Here is a 20,722-nt window from a genome sequence, read left to right as displayed (position 1 = left end):
ACATGCCTAATTTCACATTGCAAACATGGTTGAAAACTGAAAAAGTGGAATGCATTCGCTGTTTTGCCCCAGGTCTCGGGGCTTTATGATGTAGAGACACCAGATAGTCTGATAATTCATGTCAGAATTTCTCACTTATCTCTGTGTTTTTATTGGTGCAACAGTAACTGTTCTGTAAAGATAGTGAAACAGACCTGTCACCAGACCCATAACTGTTAACATTCCCTCCCCCTACGCCTTCCCCTCCAGCCATGGGCCCCCTGAAGAAGGTAATATCCATGCCATCAGTCATTTAGTGGAATCAGTGGCAGATTTATGACACATCCAGCTGAGAGGCAAGGTTTTGGAGATACAGGGGGTACAGGAGAGAAAAACTGACATGCCAGCAGAGATAGATCTAATACTAATACCTAATTACTTGCAGATGATAAGATTAGAAATCATCTTGCTTTTCAGGGGAAAAAAGTGAGTCATGCTTTTATATAAGTGTCTGATTGCATATACAAGATTCATGTAACAGCGAATAAACACCAGGCTTTAGCTTTAATGTGTTGAGACACATTTGCATTCCATTTGGAATGTGACAAAGACTAGCGTGGGCAATGGTGTCGCCGATTACCAACCAAACACTGTAACTTGAATGGTGGAAGCGCTTCCCTAATTTGTCTTTCAAAGGCTCTTTGCTCTTTGAATAAAAATCAATCCACATTGACATCAAAGTGGTGGCGGATAAACGCTGGATCGACACCTCGGTGTGGCGTAAACTGCACGATGTTATCCCTGTAATCCCCCTTTTAAAATGCATGCAGTTGATTCTTATTATGTGCGTGCGCGGTGTCAGAAACTGTGGTGGCCCTCTTCTAGAGAAAAACTGAAATTGTAGATACAAATATTTAGAAGGGTTTTTTTTTTTACATTTTTATTTTAATTACAGCATTCTTAATAAATAGACACTAGGATATCATACACGAAAGAGGGGGGAAAGTGCAAACAGACAAATCCATAAACGCAGTCGTTTTCATTTGGGTCCACGATCTCTTCGTTTTCCATCCCCACCGTCCTTCCTGCCGCACACGTGTTTGACTGTAACGTGGGCGCAGTCCTCGCAGTGCACCTTACAGCACCAGTGGAATTTGCAGTTACAGCTACTCATCACCTCCGTGCGCTTTTCTTCCACTCCCAGGCCGCATTCGTGACACAGCCTGCGGCAGCTCCTTCTTTCCCCTTGCGTCAAGCCCTGTCCGTGCAGCAGACACTCCCTGCCCTCCGTGCCGTGCGCCCCCAAGCTGGCGTTCTTCCTGCAGTAGTCTGGAGAGTCCTGTAGGTAGATGAGCTCTGACTGTGCGATGCTGCCGAGCGCGTCCATGATGGCACCTTGGATATCCGCGCTGTTACCGGCGTTCATGCGCTTTTGGTCGATGTCCAGCTTTTCAGCGTGAATGTACTTGATCCTCAAGTAATTGCCCACGGCTCTGAAATCGGACAGCTGTGTCCAGCAGGTTTTGACACTGCAGCTCTCAGACATTCCGTGGCATCTGCAGATACGCGTCATTGTGTCTTTCACGGCCTGTTGGAAACAAGGTTCTGTTAACGGCTGCTGATGCCTTAGCGCTGAGTGATGAAGGGTTAGTAAAGAAGTGCGTGTCGTTTGAAAACAACTCACCAATCGGCCAGCCGCGTTGTTGTGGAGGTTGACAGCAGCCCTAGAGTCCTGACCCGTCTCTTCCGCATCCACGTACTCTTTGGAAATCCTCTCTCCAAACTCCACGTTAGCACTGCAGCCACCCCACAACCATCCGCGACCGCCTGCACGACACAGTTTTGAATACTTAAAGATCATTAATTAAGAACTTGCATGTTGACAAATGGCGCTGTAACTCGTACGTTGACTCACCAAGCTTTCCGTTCTTTGAACCATCGCAGCCACAGTTTTCGAGTTCGCCAAGACTGCAGTTCCTGGTCAGAGTGTACATGACCCCTGCTGAACTGATAGCATGAACGAAAGCCGTTTCTCTGGTGGCTGAATGAGAGGAAACATACAAGGTCTACTGCCACAGCCTCTTATAGGAGAATACATAACCAGCATTGACTAATAACGTGTAGAATGTTGCATTGTTTTTATTATAACTCTGTGATAATCAAGGCCACACTACAAAGGTACAAAGAAAAATAAAGTGGTATAAAGGTCAACATGTCCAAAGGTCACCAACTAAATCAGCATCAAAAACATGAAAAATAGATCCACATCCATGGGTGTGCGTGTGCATATTCAAGCACGGGTAAAAGAGTATTTTAAAGGCAGGTCTGGCCAGGGGCGTAGCAGAGATTGCAACAAGTCTAACAATAGTTCTGTAAAGATATTTTAATTGATTTAATTGCTTTAATTAACACATAAAAAGCATAGAAACACTGGAAATTACTTTTTGCCAGGAAAATCTGGGAAAACCAATCATTTGGTTGGAAATGCCGAATAAAACTTGAGGCTCAATAGAGAAACAATAACTACCTCGTTTCAGTCCTTTAAGCTGGGTTGCGCTGTCGGGGCAGTTCCATCTATCCCAGGCAAACTGGCGTTTGCACTCCTGGACGCCAGTCTGTGTGCCCACCTGCACGCTCTTTGCGTAGGTGAGATAGTCCTGCAGAAGAGGCAGTGACAGTCTGTCCTTTATTTTGTTTTTATTACATTTGAAATGTGGAAAAAAATGTTGCCACAATAAAAGCAATCAAATATATATGTATATATACCTTTGACCCCGTCATCAGAAAATTGCTTGCGACCCTGAGAACAATAATAATAATGATAATAATAATAATAAAAGTCATATAATTCTGTCTTCTGTTCACTTATTTTAAAGCATGCATGCAACTAGTGTATACATGTCTTACCAAGCGTATCCAGGATTGATTCTACACGAAACAAACAGCAGCCAAAAAATTGATTGCGCCATCTTCACCTATCCCGTTGTCGTTATCCTGCTTATAGAGATGTAGGTATTTTGACCCCGTGTGCTGCAGCTTTGTCCTTTACTTGACTGAGGACCAAATAAGTCTTCTTCTTTGTCTTGAGACCCGAGAAAGCTGATTGGGTGACTGGTTCAGGAGACGCCTATTCGCACTTCAAAGGTTGGCATTAGGAAGTAATTTATTTACCTACCAAAGACTGTATGACACCAAGGCACCCGCATATAAGACTAAAAGACTCAGAATTTTACCACCGACAAACTGGGAGGCAGTTACGTGTATTGTATAAAAATATTTATTATTTTAAATAATTATTAGGTAGACTTTTAAATATTAAACCAATTTCAGTAGTCACACGTGATAAACAGCGAACAAACATCCTCGGAACTCCCAAGTTCCCAACACTGCTACTGTTGCTCCAATGCTTGAAGATTTTGGTCCACAAGACAAAATTTGACCTATACACACTCCATTCAATACTAAAGGGGGGAAAGGTACTTTAAAGGACTTCAGCTAAAAAATTTAAATAACATTCATGTGATGCAGAATAATTTCTCATGTAGTTCGTAAATATAAAACTGGTTAATATGATGAAAATCATATTTATCGAATAATGTGAAGAGTTCAAATTTTGCAAGAGATCCCAGTCATTGTTGATGCGCACTGTTCCTGCCTTTTTTGTTCTTTTTCCTCCCACTTTTGTGCGCGCAAAAGTATTTGGCTACAACTCGCTTGCATTTTTCACACTTAACTGTGCAACACCAGTGAAATTTGCAGTTGCAGCTGGTGAAAACCTCTGTGCGCTTCTTCGCCACTTTTAGGCCGCATTCATTGCACAATCTGCGGCAGCTATTTTTCTCCCACTCGGACATGTTCTTGTCCTCCTTAAAGCACTCCCGTCCCTCTGTACCGTGGAGTCCGAGGGTCTGGTTCTTGACGCAGTAATTTGGAGAACTCTCCAGGTAAATGAGTTCCCTTGTAGCGACGCTCAAAAAAGTGTGCGTGACTGCGTCTCGGTTGTCCGCGCTGTTCCCTGCTCTCGCCGCTTTCTTGTCCATTTCCAGTTCCTTTGCATGTTTGTACTTCATCTTCAAGTAGTTGCCCACTTCTCTGAAATCGGCCATCTGCATCCAGCAGGTTTGGATGGTGCAGCTTCCAGATACTCCGTGACATTTGCAGGCTTTCCTCATGGTTGCTTTGATTGCCTGTCGAGAGCACAAACGTTTTACCAAAAAATAAACAGAAAGCCAAACAAAAACAACGATCTCGTTTTTCATTTATTACGCTGTGTCAGAACACTATTGACATAAAAAAAAAACCGTCAATAATATTAAGATCAAATCTTACCAGTCTGCCTGCCTTGTTGTTATGCAAGTTGACCGCTGCGCGCGAGTCATGCCCATCTTCCAGCGCGTCCACAAACTGTTTGGAGATCTTCTCCCCAAAAGCAACATTGTCACTGCATCCTCCCCAAATCCACCCTACACCGCCTGAGACAAAATAGCACATGACGTTATTTCGCTGTAGGAATACAAGCCAATTTAGAAATCGCTTACTGTAACCGCGGATAGAATGCTCATGGAATACATGTTTACCCGGCTGTCCAATTTTGGAGTCATCGCAGCCGCAGTTGTCAAAGTCCCCAGCCGTACAGTTCTTGGTGAGCGTGTACATCACTCCGGCAGCGCTGATGGCATGGACGAAAGAAGTTTCCCTTGTGGCTAAAATAAATAACAAACAAAGAAATCCGGATTTTTTTACTTGGATATCCAGTTTGGCACGAATAATGCGTAACTGATGAGTTCTAGTTTTGTGCGTGAAAAGCACTTTACGCACAGGCGCTTCAAGATTGCTCTCAAAAAAAGCGCACGACCTCACTAATTTTAGTTGCCATAGATTTGATTCAAAAAGAGTTCTTACCACTCCGCATGCCGTTGTGTGGGGACAAAGAAAGCGTGTTCTCTGGACAGTTCCACTTCTCCAAAGCGAATTGGCGTTTACACTCTTGTATCCCACTCTGTGCGCCCACTCGCACGCTGCTGGCATAGGTCAGATAGGCCTTGGATGAGAAAGGAAAGGAAGTTATGAATATTAATGTTAGTGCTAATTACATAGAATTTGGCTGGAAGGAACAGCTTTTACGCAACACTCATTCTTAAAATCTTAAATGGTATTACCTTAGGTCCAGTCATCAAGAAATTATTCATGGTCCTGTAGAGGGGAAAAAAGATAGCTATGTTAAACCTGTAAGTTATTTTACCAATTGCAAACCCATAGAAACTATAGCATTTAAAACTTTCTTTACGAGAGAAAAAAAGGACATACCAAGCAGATGACAGCTGAAAAAGACAACACAGGAACAGAACCAAGACTGCAGAGAAATTCAGTGGTTGCATAGCGTGTGTATTCCAAGCAGAGGCTAGTGTGACGTATTCCAGATGTGAGCGCCAAGAAAAGAAGGAGGCGACTGAAGTTTGTCGCCCTACTCGGCGCTCATGATATTTATATGGTCGTGCCCCCTTTGACAGACAGATTTGTCCAGCAAGTAACATTTTACTGTGAAATGCGTCAACGACATTGGCTGGGGCTTCCCATGGACAAATAGGAATTGTCGGTGCATAAGTGCACTTCAAAGAAGCAACGCAGACGAATTCACCTGTTGTTCCCAGGCTCTGATGCTAATTATAAAAACAAAGTATATGCATGGATTTAAAGTATATGTATGTGTGTCAGTATATGTGAATCCATATGAGCACTACGTATAGAATAATTAAAACCATCTTCTAATAATCCCCCGGATTTGGAGACATTTAAGAATAAAAGTATTATTTTTGACTAATAGAAGATCATTATTCACACAAAAAGTAATCTCTGTATGGGTTCATTGTGGTGATTACTGTTCATCTTTATGTGCACACAAATCGAAGATAGCTTAGCTAAAAGATAATATAAATAAAATCACTTGAAACATTCGGGAGATGGCACCAGTATCCCATGGGGACACTGGGTACTACAAAGCCTTACAGCTTTTCAGGAGTGACAGTATATAGTCATGTAAATACCGCCTCACACATCGGCGAAATTGGCACCGTTGTGATAATAGGATAATAGATGTTTCCCTGGGAAACAACTTGGTGCGAAAACAGTCTGGGATTTACACGAGTAAAGACACATAAGACACGTAAGGGCTATGACAATTAAAATGTAGCATTGCAAGGTCATTTTATTTCATAATATGTTTAGTTTGACTTTTGATAAAATATTAAAAAACTGTAAGTTATATGCAGGTTTAAGCATTGGATGATCCTTTCAGGCTGATCACGTTTAATCCCGCTGATTCGCTTTCTGGCTTTAGCCCACATAATCATGTCCCTCATCAAGGAATCATCACCACCAGTTTCTGTCTTTTCATACTTTTACTTGCGACTTGGACAGCGGACTTGTCAGATCCCCTTTAAGCCACTCAAAATCCCTTAAAACAATAATTCACTCAGCCTGCACAAAAAGCGGAGAGGTGTAGATAATCCCCACTAATTAGATATCAGCTAAGGTCGTGACTGAAACCTACAGCTCCCCTCCCCACCCCACCCCCGGTCTGACTTACTCTCAAAAAGTTGAGAATAGTAGAGAACAGCTTAAGCCAATATGAACCTTTAACGATATTAATGGATTTACTGATAGAAACAATCAATCTGGGCGTGTCTACATGACGACATAAGTATCGAAACTCTCAGGACTACAGATCAGGACAAAACACCGGGCTTATTGGGTGACATTTTAAACGAATGTTGCAAGGAGCACATAGAAAATTTCTTCTTTTTTTTTTTTACCCACCACCTTACACACTTTGGGAGTGAGAACGTGTTGCACACACGTACCCTTTTAAGTAATTGACAGTGGTGAAGTGAATATGCATTAGTAAAACTGAGCTAAAATAAATTTCGGACACAGGAGACCAGTGAGAGTTGGTGAATGGCTTGCAGTGTGAAGTACGAGAAGTGGGTCTATCAGAACTCGGGAGGTGAGAAGTTTGACAGGCGGAGGCAGGGTGACAGGAGCAACACCCGCAGGCGGAGATTTGGGGTTATAAATCACTGATATTGAGTTTAGGGTGGGTTTACTGGTCATTTTTGGTGTCACCGTAATGTTTACTGAATAATTCTGAACATCAATTTAGAAGTCAAAACATAGCTGTAACCAGTGCCTTTTACAGGAATATGGGGAATGAAATTATTTTTCACACCATACTCAGGTTCACGTTTTTTTTCTTCCAACGCAGGCGATGCAATCAAATTTAACAATACAAATCATTACGTGCTATTGTAACGGTCCCCACCCCCATAGAGCTATTTCTGTCAACTGCTCCATTTAACTTTAATATTTAAAATGACACAATCATTTCAACAGGACAAAATGCTGTCAGTTAAAACAATACACTACGACTGTGGATACATTAACCGTCAGCTTTGTTGACTGACTTCTTCTCCAATTTTAGTTGATTCACCGAGCTCAGCAGCAGACGTCAGGCGTTTAAGAGTCTATAAATATGTGAAAAGGCTGGTGTCTTTTATAGAATCATGGTTTGGAAGTCCTAACTTGTGGATGGTGGTCAGGTTAGGGATGATCTTTGGACACAGGAGTATGGCTGTACCGCTATATTAATGCGTCACACTCCTGCGTGTATCATTAAGTGCAAGGGCAACAAAACTTCATAGCAGGGTTTTCTAAGTGAGGCATGTCCCATACAGCAGTCCAAGAGCATAACTGCAATTCAACAAAGTTGAAATGGAAGCTGCAGATCTCACCATAGCAGGGAATTCTGACGTTGATTATCAGACCCGTGTTTAACATTGCTTAGAAATGTTTGTAGGGTTTTTTTCTGTCTCCTGTAAAAATCTTACACTCTCAATTCTCTTCATTTTGCATTTATTTAGTTAGTGGTAGTTTTCACACTGAAACCGCAGCGCTTGATTAGATCATCCTTCTGTACACTGTCACAAATCTAAGCGTGAACATCAGCTTTCTGATTTTTTAGACCATGTGGACATACATTTTTATCTTCACGTGGTCAAAAAAATTATTTTTTAGTTTGTTAGTGACTATTTCTTCAAATGTAGTGCAGTTTGTATTTTTTTATTTCACATTTTTGATACTTCTCTACCAAACTAACAATTAATTATATTCTATTCTAGAGCCAAGATTGACAGATTGTATTGGTTTAGTAACACCATAAAACCTAACGCTGTTCTATTTATTACATGAGCCTGCACCCCTGAATAGTTAGCGCTTGTTTTCTTAAAAAAAAGGCTAAATTAATTATTGTTATGATTATTATAATTGTTTGTTATTGAAGACAGATTATTTTGTCTATCAGTCAAGTAATAGCAAATAAGACAGGGTAGCCTGAAATGTTAGCCACTGTGATAAATAAATTGGAATAATTTCCAATTCGGAATTATTCTGAACAGTTACTCAATTACTATATTTCTATTTTCAATATTGCTTTGTGTTTGTGTGTGATTAATTTATTATTTAATTTAGTAGTTCATGTTTAACATTACAAGAGTCAGCATAAGGGCATAAAAAGACAACACAGCTGCTTGAGGCCTCCACACCACCAGGGGGAGTCTCAAGCTCATTAAATGTCACACAAAACTAGCGGGTAAATGTATGTGTGTATATATATATATATATATATATATATATATATATATATATATATATATATATATATATATATATATATTTTTTTTTTTTTTTTTTTTTTTTCATCCGTGGAATATAAATTTTGAACATATAAAACAAAAACAAAAATGAACCTTTAAGTAAGGTGAGCTTGGTTTATATTGTATGTGAATCAAAGGCATTATGGTTGGCAGCCTACCTTTAGCTTACTAGTCAGTTATAACAGCCCAGAGAACATGTGTGGTCTTTGTGTTTGGATTATGTTCCTAAATAACGATCATTTTAACATAATGAAAAAATTCTATTAGCTAGTTCTTCGGTGTAAGATAATTGTTATTGCTCAGTAACTAACAGGTGAAAATGTATGTCCTTAATATTTGACTACCATTGTCCCATTATGAAACAGGCCTTTTGTTCTATAGACCAGCCTTATTTTGGAGTCTTTGCTGTTATAATCCAGCATTGTTACACCTCAGTTAGCTCCGTGTTTTAATTTTTAAGACCTGCTTCTACTGCTTGATTAAAATATTTCCTCAGAAGCTTTGCTGAAACATTTCGGAACATAGAAAACAACATCTGCCTATGGTGCTTTCCAGTGCACTATAAGCCACGATAAGGGTTGTGTTAGGCGTACAAAGCACAAAAAATCAAGCATGGACCACATATTGTTAACGCTGGCGCTTCTGAGGTGGGGGATGGCTTCAGAATCAAATTGTGCTTAAGGCCCCATAAAACCTTGGGCTGATTAGCCACTAGCACTATATTTTCTGATCCCAAACCTTATGCTGGTTTATTGTAATCACATTAACATTAGCACTCTAACATACATTAGTAGGTAAAACATACACCAGCATTATATTACATTTTTTTCTATATTTTAATGTGTGAGTCATTTGCTTTATTTCTTTGCCTCATAAATACAGTGTGTGTCTGTGTTTGTGATTGTCTTGATTTGCACATCTGTAAAAACGAGACATCAAGATGCACAGGACTGACTGGTTCCATGTCTTCATTTTTATTTCATAAATAAAAGTAAAAAGTTGATTAAGAAAACATCCCACATGATTTAACTTCAATTACTCCCATGTCCATAACCAGCTCCCCACCAGCCCTATAGCCTGGATGCCTGCCTGTCTCTCTGTGCTACATCACTACACCACTTCCCAGTTTGGCAACATTGGAGACATGTTAGCTATACGCTAACAGCACAAGACAGGCACCCAGGCTGGAGTTTTAATATTGGTTACAGAGGCTCCCTTGTGAGGATGCCATATACCCTTAACAGCACCCTGGGGAGCTTAAGAGCACCCATTTCTGAAGACAATGAAAGAGATTCAAATACTGTAATAATCAAAAGAAAGTGCTTTTTGTTGCCGCATCTCAGCTTCTTTTCTTCGTGTGCTTGAGTCAAGGTGTGGCATCGCCTTTCCTCTCTTGCTCAATGGCTAGAAAAGAAGAGAGAAACACAACCGTTGGTAGGCTCTTGTTCAGTAAACGTGTGTGAGGATGTTGCTTTTTGATTTTGCTGTGTATAAAATGTGTGATGACATTGCAGCTGTTTGCTTCAGAGCTCCCGCCGGCTGACAATGCGGTCTCTCGATAGCACAGGAAGTGATGATGAGGAGCTACTGACAGTAACAAATGATTGCAGACGACGAAGCCTTTGTGGCTTCAACAGTGATCAGAAACACACGGCGCACAACGAGCACTCACTCTCTTTGGTGGGCAGAGGGTTTTTCTCTTTTGTCTCCGTCTTCTTCAGCTTCGTCTTGTCGAAACGAGCGATCTCGGTCATGTCAGGCTTGTCAGACATTTTGGCTGGCAAAGGTGAGAAAGATACCTGAGCACACACATTTGACCTTTCCTGTCGAGCCTTAAATTGATAATGCAGCATAATGTGATCAAAATCATTGTAGCAATCTGAAAGTTCATCGTAGGAGCCATTAAATCTGTGAAAGCTTTGTCTAGCCTTTAGAATAAACTCTGCAATGACTGTACATAAAGGGAGTGGCTACTACATGTGCTGCTCAGACTACATCCACATGGATGAACATGGGTGGTGGCTGCCTCCCACACGGCTTCACATTGGCTTCTCCAAAACGTAGATGTAGTCAACATGTGCTTGCTTTCACCCAGCTGTATTTTCTTTCCTTTGTCCCTGATTTTACCTCTCTAAGGCTAAAGTCTTTGTTCTCTCCCTCTGCATCATCTCTCTCTCTTTCTCTCTCTCTCACCCTACTGCATCCACCCCTGCAGCCTTGTGGATATAGGCAATGCTCCACAGGCTCCACTGCAGTTTTATTCCTAGGCTAGCCTCAGGTCTGACTAATCTGCCTTTCACAGTCTAGCCCAGTCATGCCTGTCTGAACTGCTGCTTTGTCAGAGTCTTCTGTGCAAATATGACAAGCCCACAAGCCTGCAGCAAGTCATTTACAAACCAAGCAACGGCAATCTCCTCACTAGTGTGAATTTGAATGGGGCCTAGGAAAATTACTTTGACAAAGAAATAGATATGCTTGGCACACATCCAGAATGTTTATGGCGCACTGAGTCATTTCTTTATCGCGACATGTATATACACTAAGCTTAGCATTAATATTAATATTAGCAGTGATATTCTCACCCTTTCCGATTCATTGTTAAATCCAATTATCCAAACAATTTGTAATATTGTATCTTTATCTCTATGACCATCAGTGTCCTCAACATCCCTTTTCCCACATTTTTTCTGCTGCCATTGCCCATCTAGCCACACCCAATCCTTTGTCTGAGTCCTGGTAAAAAATCAGAACCAAAGAGAAACACAGAAATGAAGAGCATACTAAGAGATGAATCATTCTTACCGACGTTCCACGAAGCAGTGGGCTAAAATCCACCGGTGGAGAGAGTAGGGAGGGACAGCGATAGCGAGATGGAGAGAAGAGAGGGGCACGGAAGCTGAGTGATTCTGCCGGTGTGTGCACGCCTGCCTGCATCCAGGGTGTGGGTATAAGAGAGAGGGAGGGGAAGAGAGAGAGAGGTGGTGGTGGTGGTGAGAGAATGACTGAGAGCTTGGTCAGCCTCCCTTCATGTCATCAATATTAATGTTCTCAAGGGGAAAAGACTAAAAGGAAAGCAAACACTAACAAGAAACAGCTGTTTTGTGTAGATCATCTAAACATAAAATGATTAATTATTCATCTAATACAAAGAGTTTGTTATAGATTGCCTTAAACCCTGTTTTGCTGAGTAAGCCGGAGACACAATGCACGAAATGCTAAAAAGAGGAGTCGAGCTGCTTCTATTACTAAACACGACGACATTTAATGGATGTGTATAGTGTATTTCACTGAAAAATGATATATTTTATCACTGTACTTATTTGTTTGTTTCATTTGTCACTATAGTAAATAATAAGTATAGCATTATATCAAAGTTCACTAAGTAATAGCGGTTTATTTTTACTGAGACATGCCATGGACTAATGCCACATTCCACAAAGTATCACAGGGTGTCGTTGCTGTTCATGGTCTAAGCATCTGCAGTGGTGAATAAATAAACTGTCATACATCTTGTGCATGTTCTCTCAGTGTCTGTGTAATAGTGTGAGGAAAGTACATATTAGCATTAGCAGTTACATATAACTTTGATATACTTCTCCCCAAAAACCACCAAAACCACCAAAACAGGAAGTAAGGTAACAGGAAAGAGATTGCATACAGTTATTAAAACACCCAGTACTTATAACAGTAACACCTAGTATTTCCTGTTTTAGAAAGATGTGAAACTGTACCATGGAACTGTATACACTAATGTACTAATGTAATGTACACTAATGTATACACTTTTAATAACTTATAGTGACAGTATATCAGCAGCACTTAATTAAAAACAAACAAACTAAAACAAAACAATAGAAATGTATATTTGCATTTGTCAAAATAGAGGTCACTACTCTTGACAACAGCCTGTTTATATCACATCCTCTCTATATATTCAAATATTTAATATAAATTCATGTGAAACTAGAAAAAAATACAGATTAAATGAAAGCAATTAAAATGTCCACAAAACTCAGTGTAGCCATGGTGAAATATGCTTTTTTAGTGACTATTCTTTTGGATCATGCTAATCACTTTGTTTTAATTGAATGCTTGAAATAAATGGTAAATGGCCTGTATATGTATAGTGCTTTACTCAGTCCCTAAGGACCCCAAAGCGCTTTACACTACATTCGGTCATCCACCCATTCACACACACATTCACAAGTGATCAATAAAAGTGATCAATAAAAGAAGATATAGAATAAAATATAGAATTTAAAAGAACTTGCATAGCACAAAACTTCTTATTTTCTATTTACTATTTCTTTATTTCTAATTTCTTCATTTTTTATATAGAGACAAGAATGTAACATGAGAAGATTCTTTATATCAGGGGTCTCGAACTCCAGGCCTCGAGGGCCGGTGTCCTGCAGGTTTTAGATCTCACCCTGGGTCAACATAACTGAATCAAATGATCAGTTCATTACCAGGCCTCTGGAGAGCTTCAAAACATGTTGAGGAGGTAATTTATCCAATTAAGTCAGTGTTGGATAAACCTGCAGGACACCGGCCCTCAAGGTCTGGAGTTCGAGACCCCTGCTTTATATAATAATTTACTGTGGGAAGCACCAACAACAATGTGATGGCCAAACCCATGGCCACACTCTAAAAGTCTAAGTAACTCTTTTGTATTCTTTATTTCTTCATTTAAAACAACACACTTTAATTTGCAGTAGTTTATTGATTGGTTTGGATACATTTGTTCTATTTGTAAGCACGCATATTTAGTTTACTCATGTATTCATACCAGTTCATTACTTTGTTTGGTTTGTGACTAATATTTGTTTCTTTTACCTGTTTCTCACCTTTCATGATCCCTGGGAGTTGCCAGACAAAAAGTGGTAGCTAGGGTTTAAAGCAGTTAAATAGAAAGAGGGATGATTGGACTGCACCACCACTTCCTGCTGAAGGGGGAGAATGTGTATTTTCTTTAATTAAAAAAGCTTTTGTACTTAACTAAATATTTGAGTTTAGGGTTTAGTGGGTTTTGATTTTCTTATTTGGTGTTTAGTTTATTAAAAAGCTAGACTGTGCTGCATAGTTTTTGTGGTTTTGATTGTGTTTTGTTTAGTTACCCCTGTTGTGTCATAGTGGTCTGACCCAGCTACTGCCCCTGTGTGTCATTTCCTTTGGTTTGTTGAGTTTGGAGTTCTTTGCCTGAGTTTAATTTTGTTCCTTTGACCTCTTTTATTAGCTCATCATTTATTACTTTTGTAAAATAATTTTTTGGGTTAAATAAATGAAAACCCTTTTTTCTAATAATTCCTGTGACTCCTGCTAATTCAACTCGGTCCATCATAAACAACAACAACAATGATAGTAATAATTATAATAGAAATCTTATTTCCCAAAGCATTATTACTTATGTAATTAATATGATTAATTTAGTTAATGATATATAAAAAAAGGAAACTCTGCTTTTCTTTAATACAATTTACATCTTTTATCAACATTATTGCATCAAAGTCGATATACCATCATGTGACTCTGGTGTCACAGAAATTTCAAGTAAACATTTTATGTGTTGTACTTACATAATAAACCCAAACTGCATGATTTTGACCCCAATATGAAATAACTGAAATAAACACACAACCGGCCAGCCAGGAGATCTAATCTCTCTGGAATGTCTTGGGTCTACCCTGGGGCCTCCTTACCTCCTCCTCCTTCTAAGGCATACCAAAAACACTTCATCTAGGAGATGCCCAGAAGCCATTCTGGTCAGATGCCTGAACCACGTCCAACTGGCTACTTTGGATGTGGATTCATAGTGGCTCTACTCTGTGTCCCTCCCAAATCCCCAAGCGTCTTATCCTATCTACAACAGACAACCCAGACATGCTTCAGAGGAAGCTTGTTTCTGTTTGTATCCATAATCTCATTCTTTCAACTATCCAGAGCTTGTGATCATAGGTGAGCGTCAGAACATAGATCAAACTGTAAATCAAGCTTCATATCCACATTACCGAAGATGCCACACCAATCCATCTGTCAAACCTCCCCTCAAACATACATAAGATCCTGAAATACTGAAACTCGTCACGGACACTCCACCTTTTTCCACATGAGAACCATGCAATCAGACTTGGAGGTGCTAATTCCCATTCCATCTGCTTCACACTCAAATGCAAAGTGTTCCAATGCAAGCTGGAGGCCATCTCTTGATGAGGTCAACAGAACCACATCATCTGCAAAAAAGACGCAATGACACCACTGAGCCTTCCATCCCCCCACATCTTGGCTGGGCCTAGAAATTTTGCCCAAAAATATAATGACAACAATCAAAGGGAGCCCTTTCTTCCCAATCTGACTTATTGCAGAAACGATTACAAGCATCTAAAACTAATCAGACTCAACAGGCAGTTATGGCACACAGTTTTCCCCATACTATACTGACATGTTACAGGAGGAGCAAGCAGTTGGTAACTCCCTTTCTGTGATTTGGGAAGTTAAACGTTAAAAACCATTGCTGAGTAGATTTTCCAGCTGAGCATTGAACAGTCAACGGGTGGAGTTTTCCTCACTCCCGAGAAGGTCATCGCTGCTTTGATTGGGGCTTTTAATGTAGCAGTATCCCAGTATTGTATCAACTCTTGTTTTCATGTGTGGCAGACCAGGTTATGGCCCATCTCTCGGGTACACTAGATCCAGCAACTTCTCCAACGTTCTGATAACTTCCCGTATGTGAAGTTCCCCATCCAGAAGGTGAAGTCACGGTTGGCACAGTTGAAGTGTTTGTTCCTTAAAATGACTGACCCCTGGATACTGTGCATTACTCCAATTTAGAACCCATGGCAAATATATTAACTAAATATTAACTAAATACTGTAAATAGTTCCATTTATTAAAATTGCAAAGGTGGAATTAAGTGCTTTTGAGCAAGCTACCCTGGAGCACCAAATTGGTAGTTACACACTGAAAAAAAAACCAAGAAAGCAGACATAGAAAAAAAGGTCTATCATTAGGAAAAGTGTGGCCAACTAAGTTATGAAAATTTGGGATTGATAGGACACAAAAAATTAAATAAAAACACCTATGATGAAAAAAATATGCACCTTTATTCTGCATGCATGTATTAATGTCAATAAACTGGTTCTTCTTGAATTTTTGTAGTGCTAGGCTAAAAACAATATTCTACTATCCTTTAAACTAAGAGGATTAACGGGGAAATCATTAATCATTTATTACTCATTAGCAGCTGTATGTGGGTGGTTTTATTTTCCACCTAACTCACTTGGTGCTCAAACAGCTCTTGATTACATCGTACACTAATAAAGTTGTGATGTGAGGAGCTCATGGTCCTTTCCTGACATCATGAAGCCCACTACTCATTCCTCTCTAATCTTCCCAGAGGTACGGTTACAGTCTGCCGATGGCAGCTGCTGAGGAAACCCATCTCAAAAAAGAACAGCTCATCTCCAATCAGCATAGATGATGAGTCAACATGACCTGGAATGGAATCAAGTGACTGGATATGAAATGACATCATTCATAAATTTTAATTATTTTATCCCCAATAAATTCTATCTACGATTTCCTTTCTTTTTTGTGCACATCTCTCCCTCTTGCTATATATTTTATGAAAAAAATGAAAATAGATTGTTTGTACAATTGTTTGTACAATTTTAACACGGTTGAAGTCAATATTTGGTATTACCACCTTTAGTCTTCAATAAAGCCTGAACGTTCCCAGGCAACTTAGCTGCCTGTAGTAGTCAGTGGTCTTGGAGGACAATCTATGAGTGAACGTGTTCAATGGTTTGTTTTTGAATCCAGATATATTTTTACTGCAGTGGTCATTTTTTTTGCATCATTATCATGCTGCAAAAATAAAGCATTTCACACTTTCAAGATGGTACTGCATGGTGGATCAAAATCTGACAGTGTTTTTCTGCATCATAATTCCATAAATTTTCAAAAGATCCCAAACATCACTGGCTGAATCGCAGTCCCAAGCCATGACAGAGCCTCCACTGTGTTTTATAGATGCGTGTGTACATCTCTCCTGACCTCCTCTGCACATATTGATGATTATTTAAACTAAAAGTTATACCTTTGTATTCCTCACTTCATAGCATCTGGTGCCACAGATTTTCTGTCTTTGGGAATTTCCTTGTTAGTGCAAAATTCTATTTTATAAGGAAAAATGGCTCAAAACTTTTGCACAATATGGCATGAGTGGTACTTCATTTACTGATAACATGTTGCCAGTCATGTTCACTTTTGCTACATTGTGCTATAAATTCCCTGCACCAACATATAGTACGATACATAAGCACATAAGCACTTAGCCCTTTCAGTCTGAGCCCAACCCTTGAAATGATGCGGTGATTTAAGCAAAATGACCTCTGGTAAGCACTGTGTTAATGTGTGACATCACATTACTGGATGACTTTGGGCTTTACTGGATTACATCAACGTTATATTAAGATCACTGTCTCTAAAGTGGTCTCTGAGGAAACTACAGCACCACCTACTGGCTGAAGTCTTGAGGTTCTTCATTTAGCCCAATCCATTGTGCACACAGAATTGAAAAAAAAAATTACAACAAAATTAATCATATCTTGCAACCTGGTTATATTGAGACTCAACTCACACCTTGCTGAAACCTACATACAGTCTCTAAATAATCCACACTATCCTACGTGAATGCCTTCTGGAGCTCATTATATTTCAATGCTCTTCAAGTCACACACTGATTCAGCCTTTCAAGCATATCTTTCTAATAAGCTGTTTGTTTCCTTGTAATGTTGTGAAGGGGGAAGACGATTTCTGACCTTCTCTAATTTGTCCAGGCCCTCAAAATTAACCTTTTTGCTTGAAATGTTATATCTGAGGGTGGGAGAGGAGACACGCTCTGACAAAGGTCAGCCTTAGAAGCCAACTGACTTGTCAGAAAAATCTGACATCCTACTTCCCGTTGATGAGTGGTAATAGACCAGTACACCTTTTGTGGGTTCAAATCTGTGTTTGTGCTACAGTGTTTAAATCAATGATACCAGTAGAGAAGAGCACATACTGAGATCCCATAGGCAAAAAATGGCAGAACCATACATAATTCTATAGATGAATAGATAAATGATATGTAAGAACTACTCTTTTATTTTTTATTTTCTCTCTCTCTCTCACTCTCTTTTTTTTTTTAACATCCAGAAAGGCCTGTTCTGACACATTAAAACAATTATTTTCTTTGTACTAAACACAGGATGGCAGCACAGGACTATTTAAAATTTGTTGGCTTAAAATTAAAGTGAAGTTAACAGCCTATGAGGGACCACCAGGGTGCAGTCATCCCTCAGCACTAACCAACAGCTGGTAACAGCTTAAATTGTACTGTCACCGACTATGTATGTATGTGTGTGTGTGTGTATATATATATATATATATATATTCCCTCTCCCACTTATTCCATACTTGTTTCTTAAAAGCAAGAGTCTGAAGCCAGTTAGCTCAATGGTTTCAGTATGACACTATAAGATGACAGGAAATTAGTAAAAAATGGAGCCTCTAGTAATTATTGTCAATTCTGCAGAGAAGCTTCAAGTACAGCAACATTTACAGTAATGGCAAATAACTAACAACAGTTCTGTGACTAAATTGCTCTCAGGCTGTTCATTTACAGCGGCTTCTTAAATTCCTGTTGAAGGTTAATCACTGTCAGACAGTTAATATAAGAATACTAATTAAATAAGGTTAACAGGTTGGGAATTGTTAAAAACTAGTATTAATTGGTTGGGGAGGGCAGAGGTGGGTAATTAAGTTTACACTACATTTTATGTAGTTTACACTACATGGAATAAAATACTATGCATTCATTAATATTTGCTGTACAGAGTGTGTTTGGAGGCATGATTTCTCATTTTGGTCACAGTTTGTGAATGTTTGCAGAGTATGCTCATCTGTCTTTGCTTGTGGGTAGAAGAGAAAGTAAAGGTAAATATGAAGCTCGTCAGTGGCTAATGGATACAAAAGATAGGTGACACTTAATAATTTGTGCTGTCAAATTTGTCTTCATAGCTTTAGCTTTGATTAATTAATTAGTTTGAACACTGTACATAAAAGAACTTTAATGGCACAAATCTTTGATGATAATGAAGGTATCGTCCAACCCTTCTTATTACTCAGTCACTTTTAGATGACTTAACATAACACCGTTGTTGGAAGAGGACAAAGAAAAACCATAATATAATTAGCACCTTAGCATTAGCATAATCAGTATTTGAACATTTTTTTAACAGCATCCGCTGTTTAATTGTACAAACCTTTTTCCTCACCTGTTAGCTTAGTACAGAGAGAGAACAGTGCACACAAAACCATATACAACATGTTAAGCTTGTGTCAAAAAATTAGCTTTAGCACTGTTGGTTAGGTTTATATTTAGTCAGGCATGAAAACATGGTGGTTGCATAAGGCTGAACCACAGACAATATAAATGACAAGATGTAACTTCAGGCTTCTGAGAAAATGAAGCCAAACTGCAAACATGCATTCTTTTTAAAGAGAAGGGTAATGAATGTGGCTGAAAAAAGACTTTCAGACCTGGAGAGAACTGCTAACCATGTGACATTAACTGGACTGCCACTTTAGACATATGACAATGTAGAGTAAAGTGGATAAGGCCTCAATAAAACAGGCATAGAATTTGGTCAGCAACCACCTGGTGCAAGAGAAAAATGTGTATTCCCCAAGTGACTGGCAAAAATATTCATGTAATGGCTTTTTCAGTGTTCTTTCCCACTTCCCTTTTCTGGTAGGCAGTGGGGAGGTAGGGCATACAGCCCAATCTGGCGGAGAGGTGTGGGAAGCCAGATCGGGCGCCCCCCTTCCGGCTCTCCTCTCTGCTCTCGCCTATCTTGTACGTTTTGTCTTACTTCTCTATATCACCTTTTCTATCCCTTTGAAGAAGTTAGGCTCTGTAAATGCTAAAGAGGTAAGTATTATTTCTCCGTTGCAGCAAATAGATAGGAGAAAATAAACTGTAGGAAACTAAAGAGAAGAAAGAAGATTTGAAATAACAATTTAACACAAACCAGTGACACACTCCAGGGCCTGATCAACCCTGGCAGGGCCTCTTTGGATGAGGGTGTCTAGATAATGGCCGAAACACCCAATGAATCCAAGGTCCACTACTGATGATGTGTCCCAAATCTTAATATGATAATCTAGATCAGATCTCTTATCCCCTCAAAAAAATGGCAGATTAGCTTGGGTAAAAGACTGAAAGTTAAGGCACACAACAATGTGTGCTGGTGGTAAAGTTTCTGGGCTGCTAAATTTTCCTGTAGTTCATAAAAAACACACTGACATATCTGCAAACACTTGCCAATATTCTTCAAGCAGTGGCGAAACTGTGAAAAGTGTAACACAAACTGGAAATGGAGTAAATGTTAAGCCTTTTAAAACATGTTCACTGCAGCACTGCCTCAGTGCTGCAGTGAACATGTTTTGTGGCACAACTACTGCAAACCACAGTTTTTTGTTTTGCCCTTTTTCAGATTTTGCTAGCATTCTGCTTATAGTTCGTGAGTGCTTGCAGTCAAGTTGGCACAATGACTGCAGTGTGTTGACAGCATCAGTCATAAAGAGAATTCTGGTGTAGCACCCGATTTGCAGTTTCAGCTAGTGACAGCTAGCAATGTCCAAAAACCACTCGCTAACCAATTGAGATACACATTTCTCAACAATACATCAACAGGGTTTGTACTGTGGTATGAATGTGAATTTGTGTCACGCTATTCCACTCTTGCTCTCACACTCTCACACACTCATTTCCCTTGCAATTTTTCTCTCCTTGCAGTCTGGTGGACAGAGAAATGCCTCTGAACACACATTAAACGTTACAGGCATCGACACAGACATTTGTATGCACACATATCGACACTTGCACACAGCTTAAGTTATTTTTCATCATCTGGCCTGATGGAAGATGATTTTAAGTGCTGGAAATAGATTGGGCAATTTATTTAGCTCCCCCCTGAACAAAAGCAAGGCGA

The 20,722-nt window shown here is 39.6% G+C and overlaps 2 protein-coding genes across 2 annotated transcripts; both read right to left on the bottom strand.

Annotated features, from left to right (window-relative positions):
* Positions 1-926: 926 nt before the first annotated feature.
* On the bottom strand, positions 927-3,154 carry LOC308408410 (protein Wnt-8-like). Its single transcript, XM_080900630.1, has 6 exons — positions 2,887-3,154; positions 2,746-2,779; positions 2,507-2,636; positions 1,895-2,020; positions 1,664-1,806; positions 927-1,567 (listed from the first exon to the last, which is right to left on the bottom strand). Exons 1-6 carry the CDS (start codon positions 2,946-2,948, stop codon positions 1,019-1,021), a joined length of 1,044 nt encoding a protein of 347 aa, XP_080756756.1. The 5' UTR covers positions 2,949-3,154; the 3' UTR covers positions 927-1,018.
* Positions 3,155-3,240: 86 nt separating this feature from the next.
* LOC308408409 (protein Wnt-8a-like) lies at positions 3,241-5,444 on the bottom strand. Its single transcript, XM_080900629.1, has 6 exons — positions 5,287-5,444; positions 5,139-5,172; positions 4,882-5,020; positions 4,557-4,682; positions 4,309-4,451; positions 3,241-4,166 (listed from the first exon to the last, which is right to left on the bottom strand). Exons 1-6 carry the CDS (start codon positions 5,355-5,357, stop codon positions 3,609-3,611), a joined length of 1,071 nt encoding a protein of 356 aa, XP_080756755.1. The 5' UTR covers positions 5,358-5,444; the 3' UTR covers positions 3,241-3,608.
* Between the last annotated feature and the right edge of the window lie 15,278 nt (positions 5,445-20,722).

Source organism: Rhamphochromis sp. 'chilingali', assembly GCF_963969265.1.
Source record: "Rhamphochromis sp. 'chilingali' genome assembly, chromosome: 13".
NCBI lineage: Eukaryota > Metazoa > Chordata > Actinopteri > Cichliformes > Cichlidae > Rhamphochromis > Rhamphochromis sp. 'chilingali'.
The sequence above is the reverse complement of the archived record's forward strand: the minus strand, read 5'-3'. Positions and strand labels throughout refer to the sequence as shown.

Bases quoted from the DNA above. Each gene is read 5' to 3' on its own strand.
- LOC308408410 (XM_080900630.1), bottom strand. From the start codon at position 2,948: ATGGCGCAATCAATTTTTTGGCTGCTGTTTGTTTCGTGTAGAATCAAT. The intron at 2,780-2,886 runs GTAAGACATGTA...TATTGTTCTCAG, and splicing joins ATCAATCCTGGATACGCTTG to GGTCGCAAGCAATTTTCTGA. The intron at 2,637-2,745 runs GTATATATACAT...CCTCTTCTGCAG, and splicing joins TTCTGATGACGGGGTCAAAG to GACTATCTCACCTACGCAAA.
- LOC308408409 (XM_080900629.1), bottom strand. From the start codon at position 5,357: ATGCAACCACTGAATTTCTCTGCAGTCTTGGTTCTGTTCCTGTGTTGT. The intron at 5,173-5,286 runs GTATGTCCTTTT...TCCCCTCTACAG, and splicing joins TTTCAGCTGTCATCTGCTTG to GACCATGAATAATTTCTTGA. The intron at 5,021-5,138 runs GTAATACCATTT...TTCTCATCCAAG, and splicing joins TCTTGATGACTGGACCTAAG to GCCTATCTGACCTATGCCAG.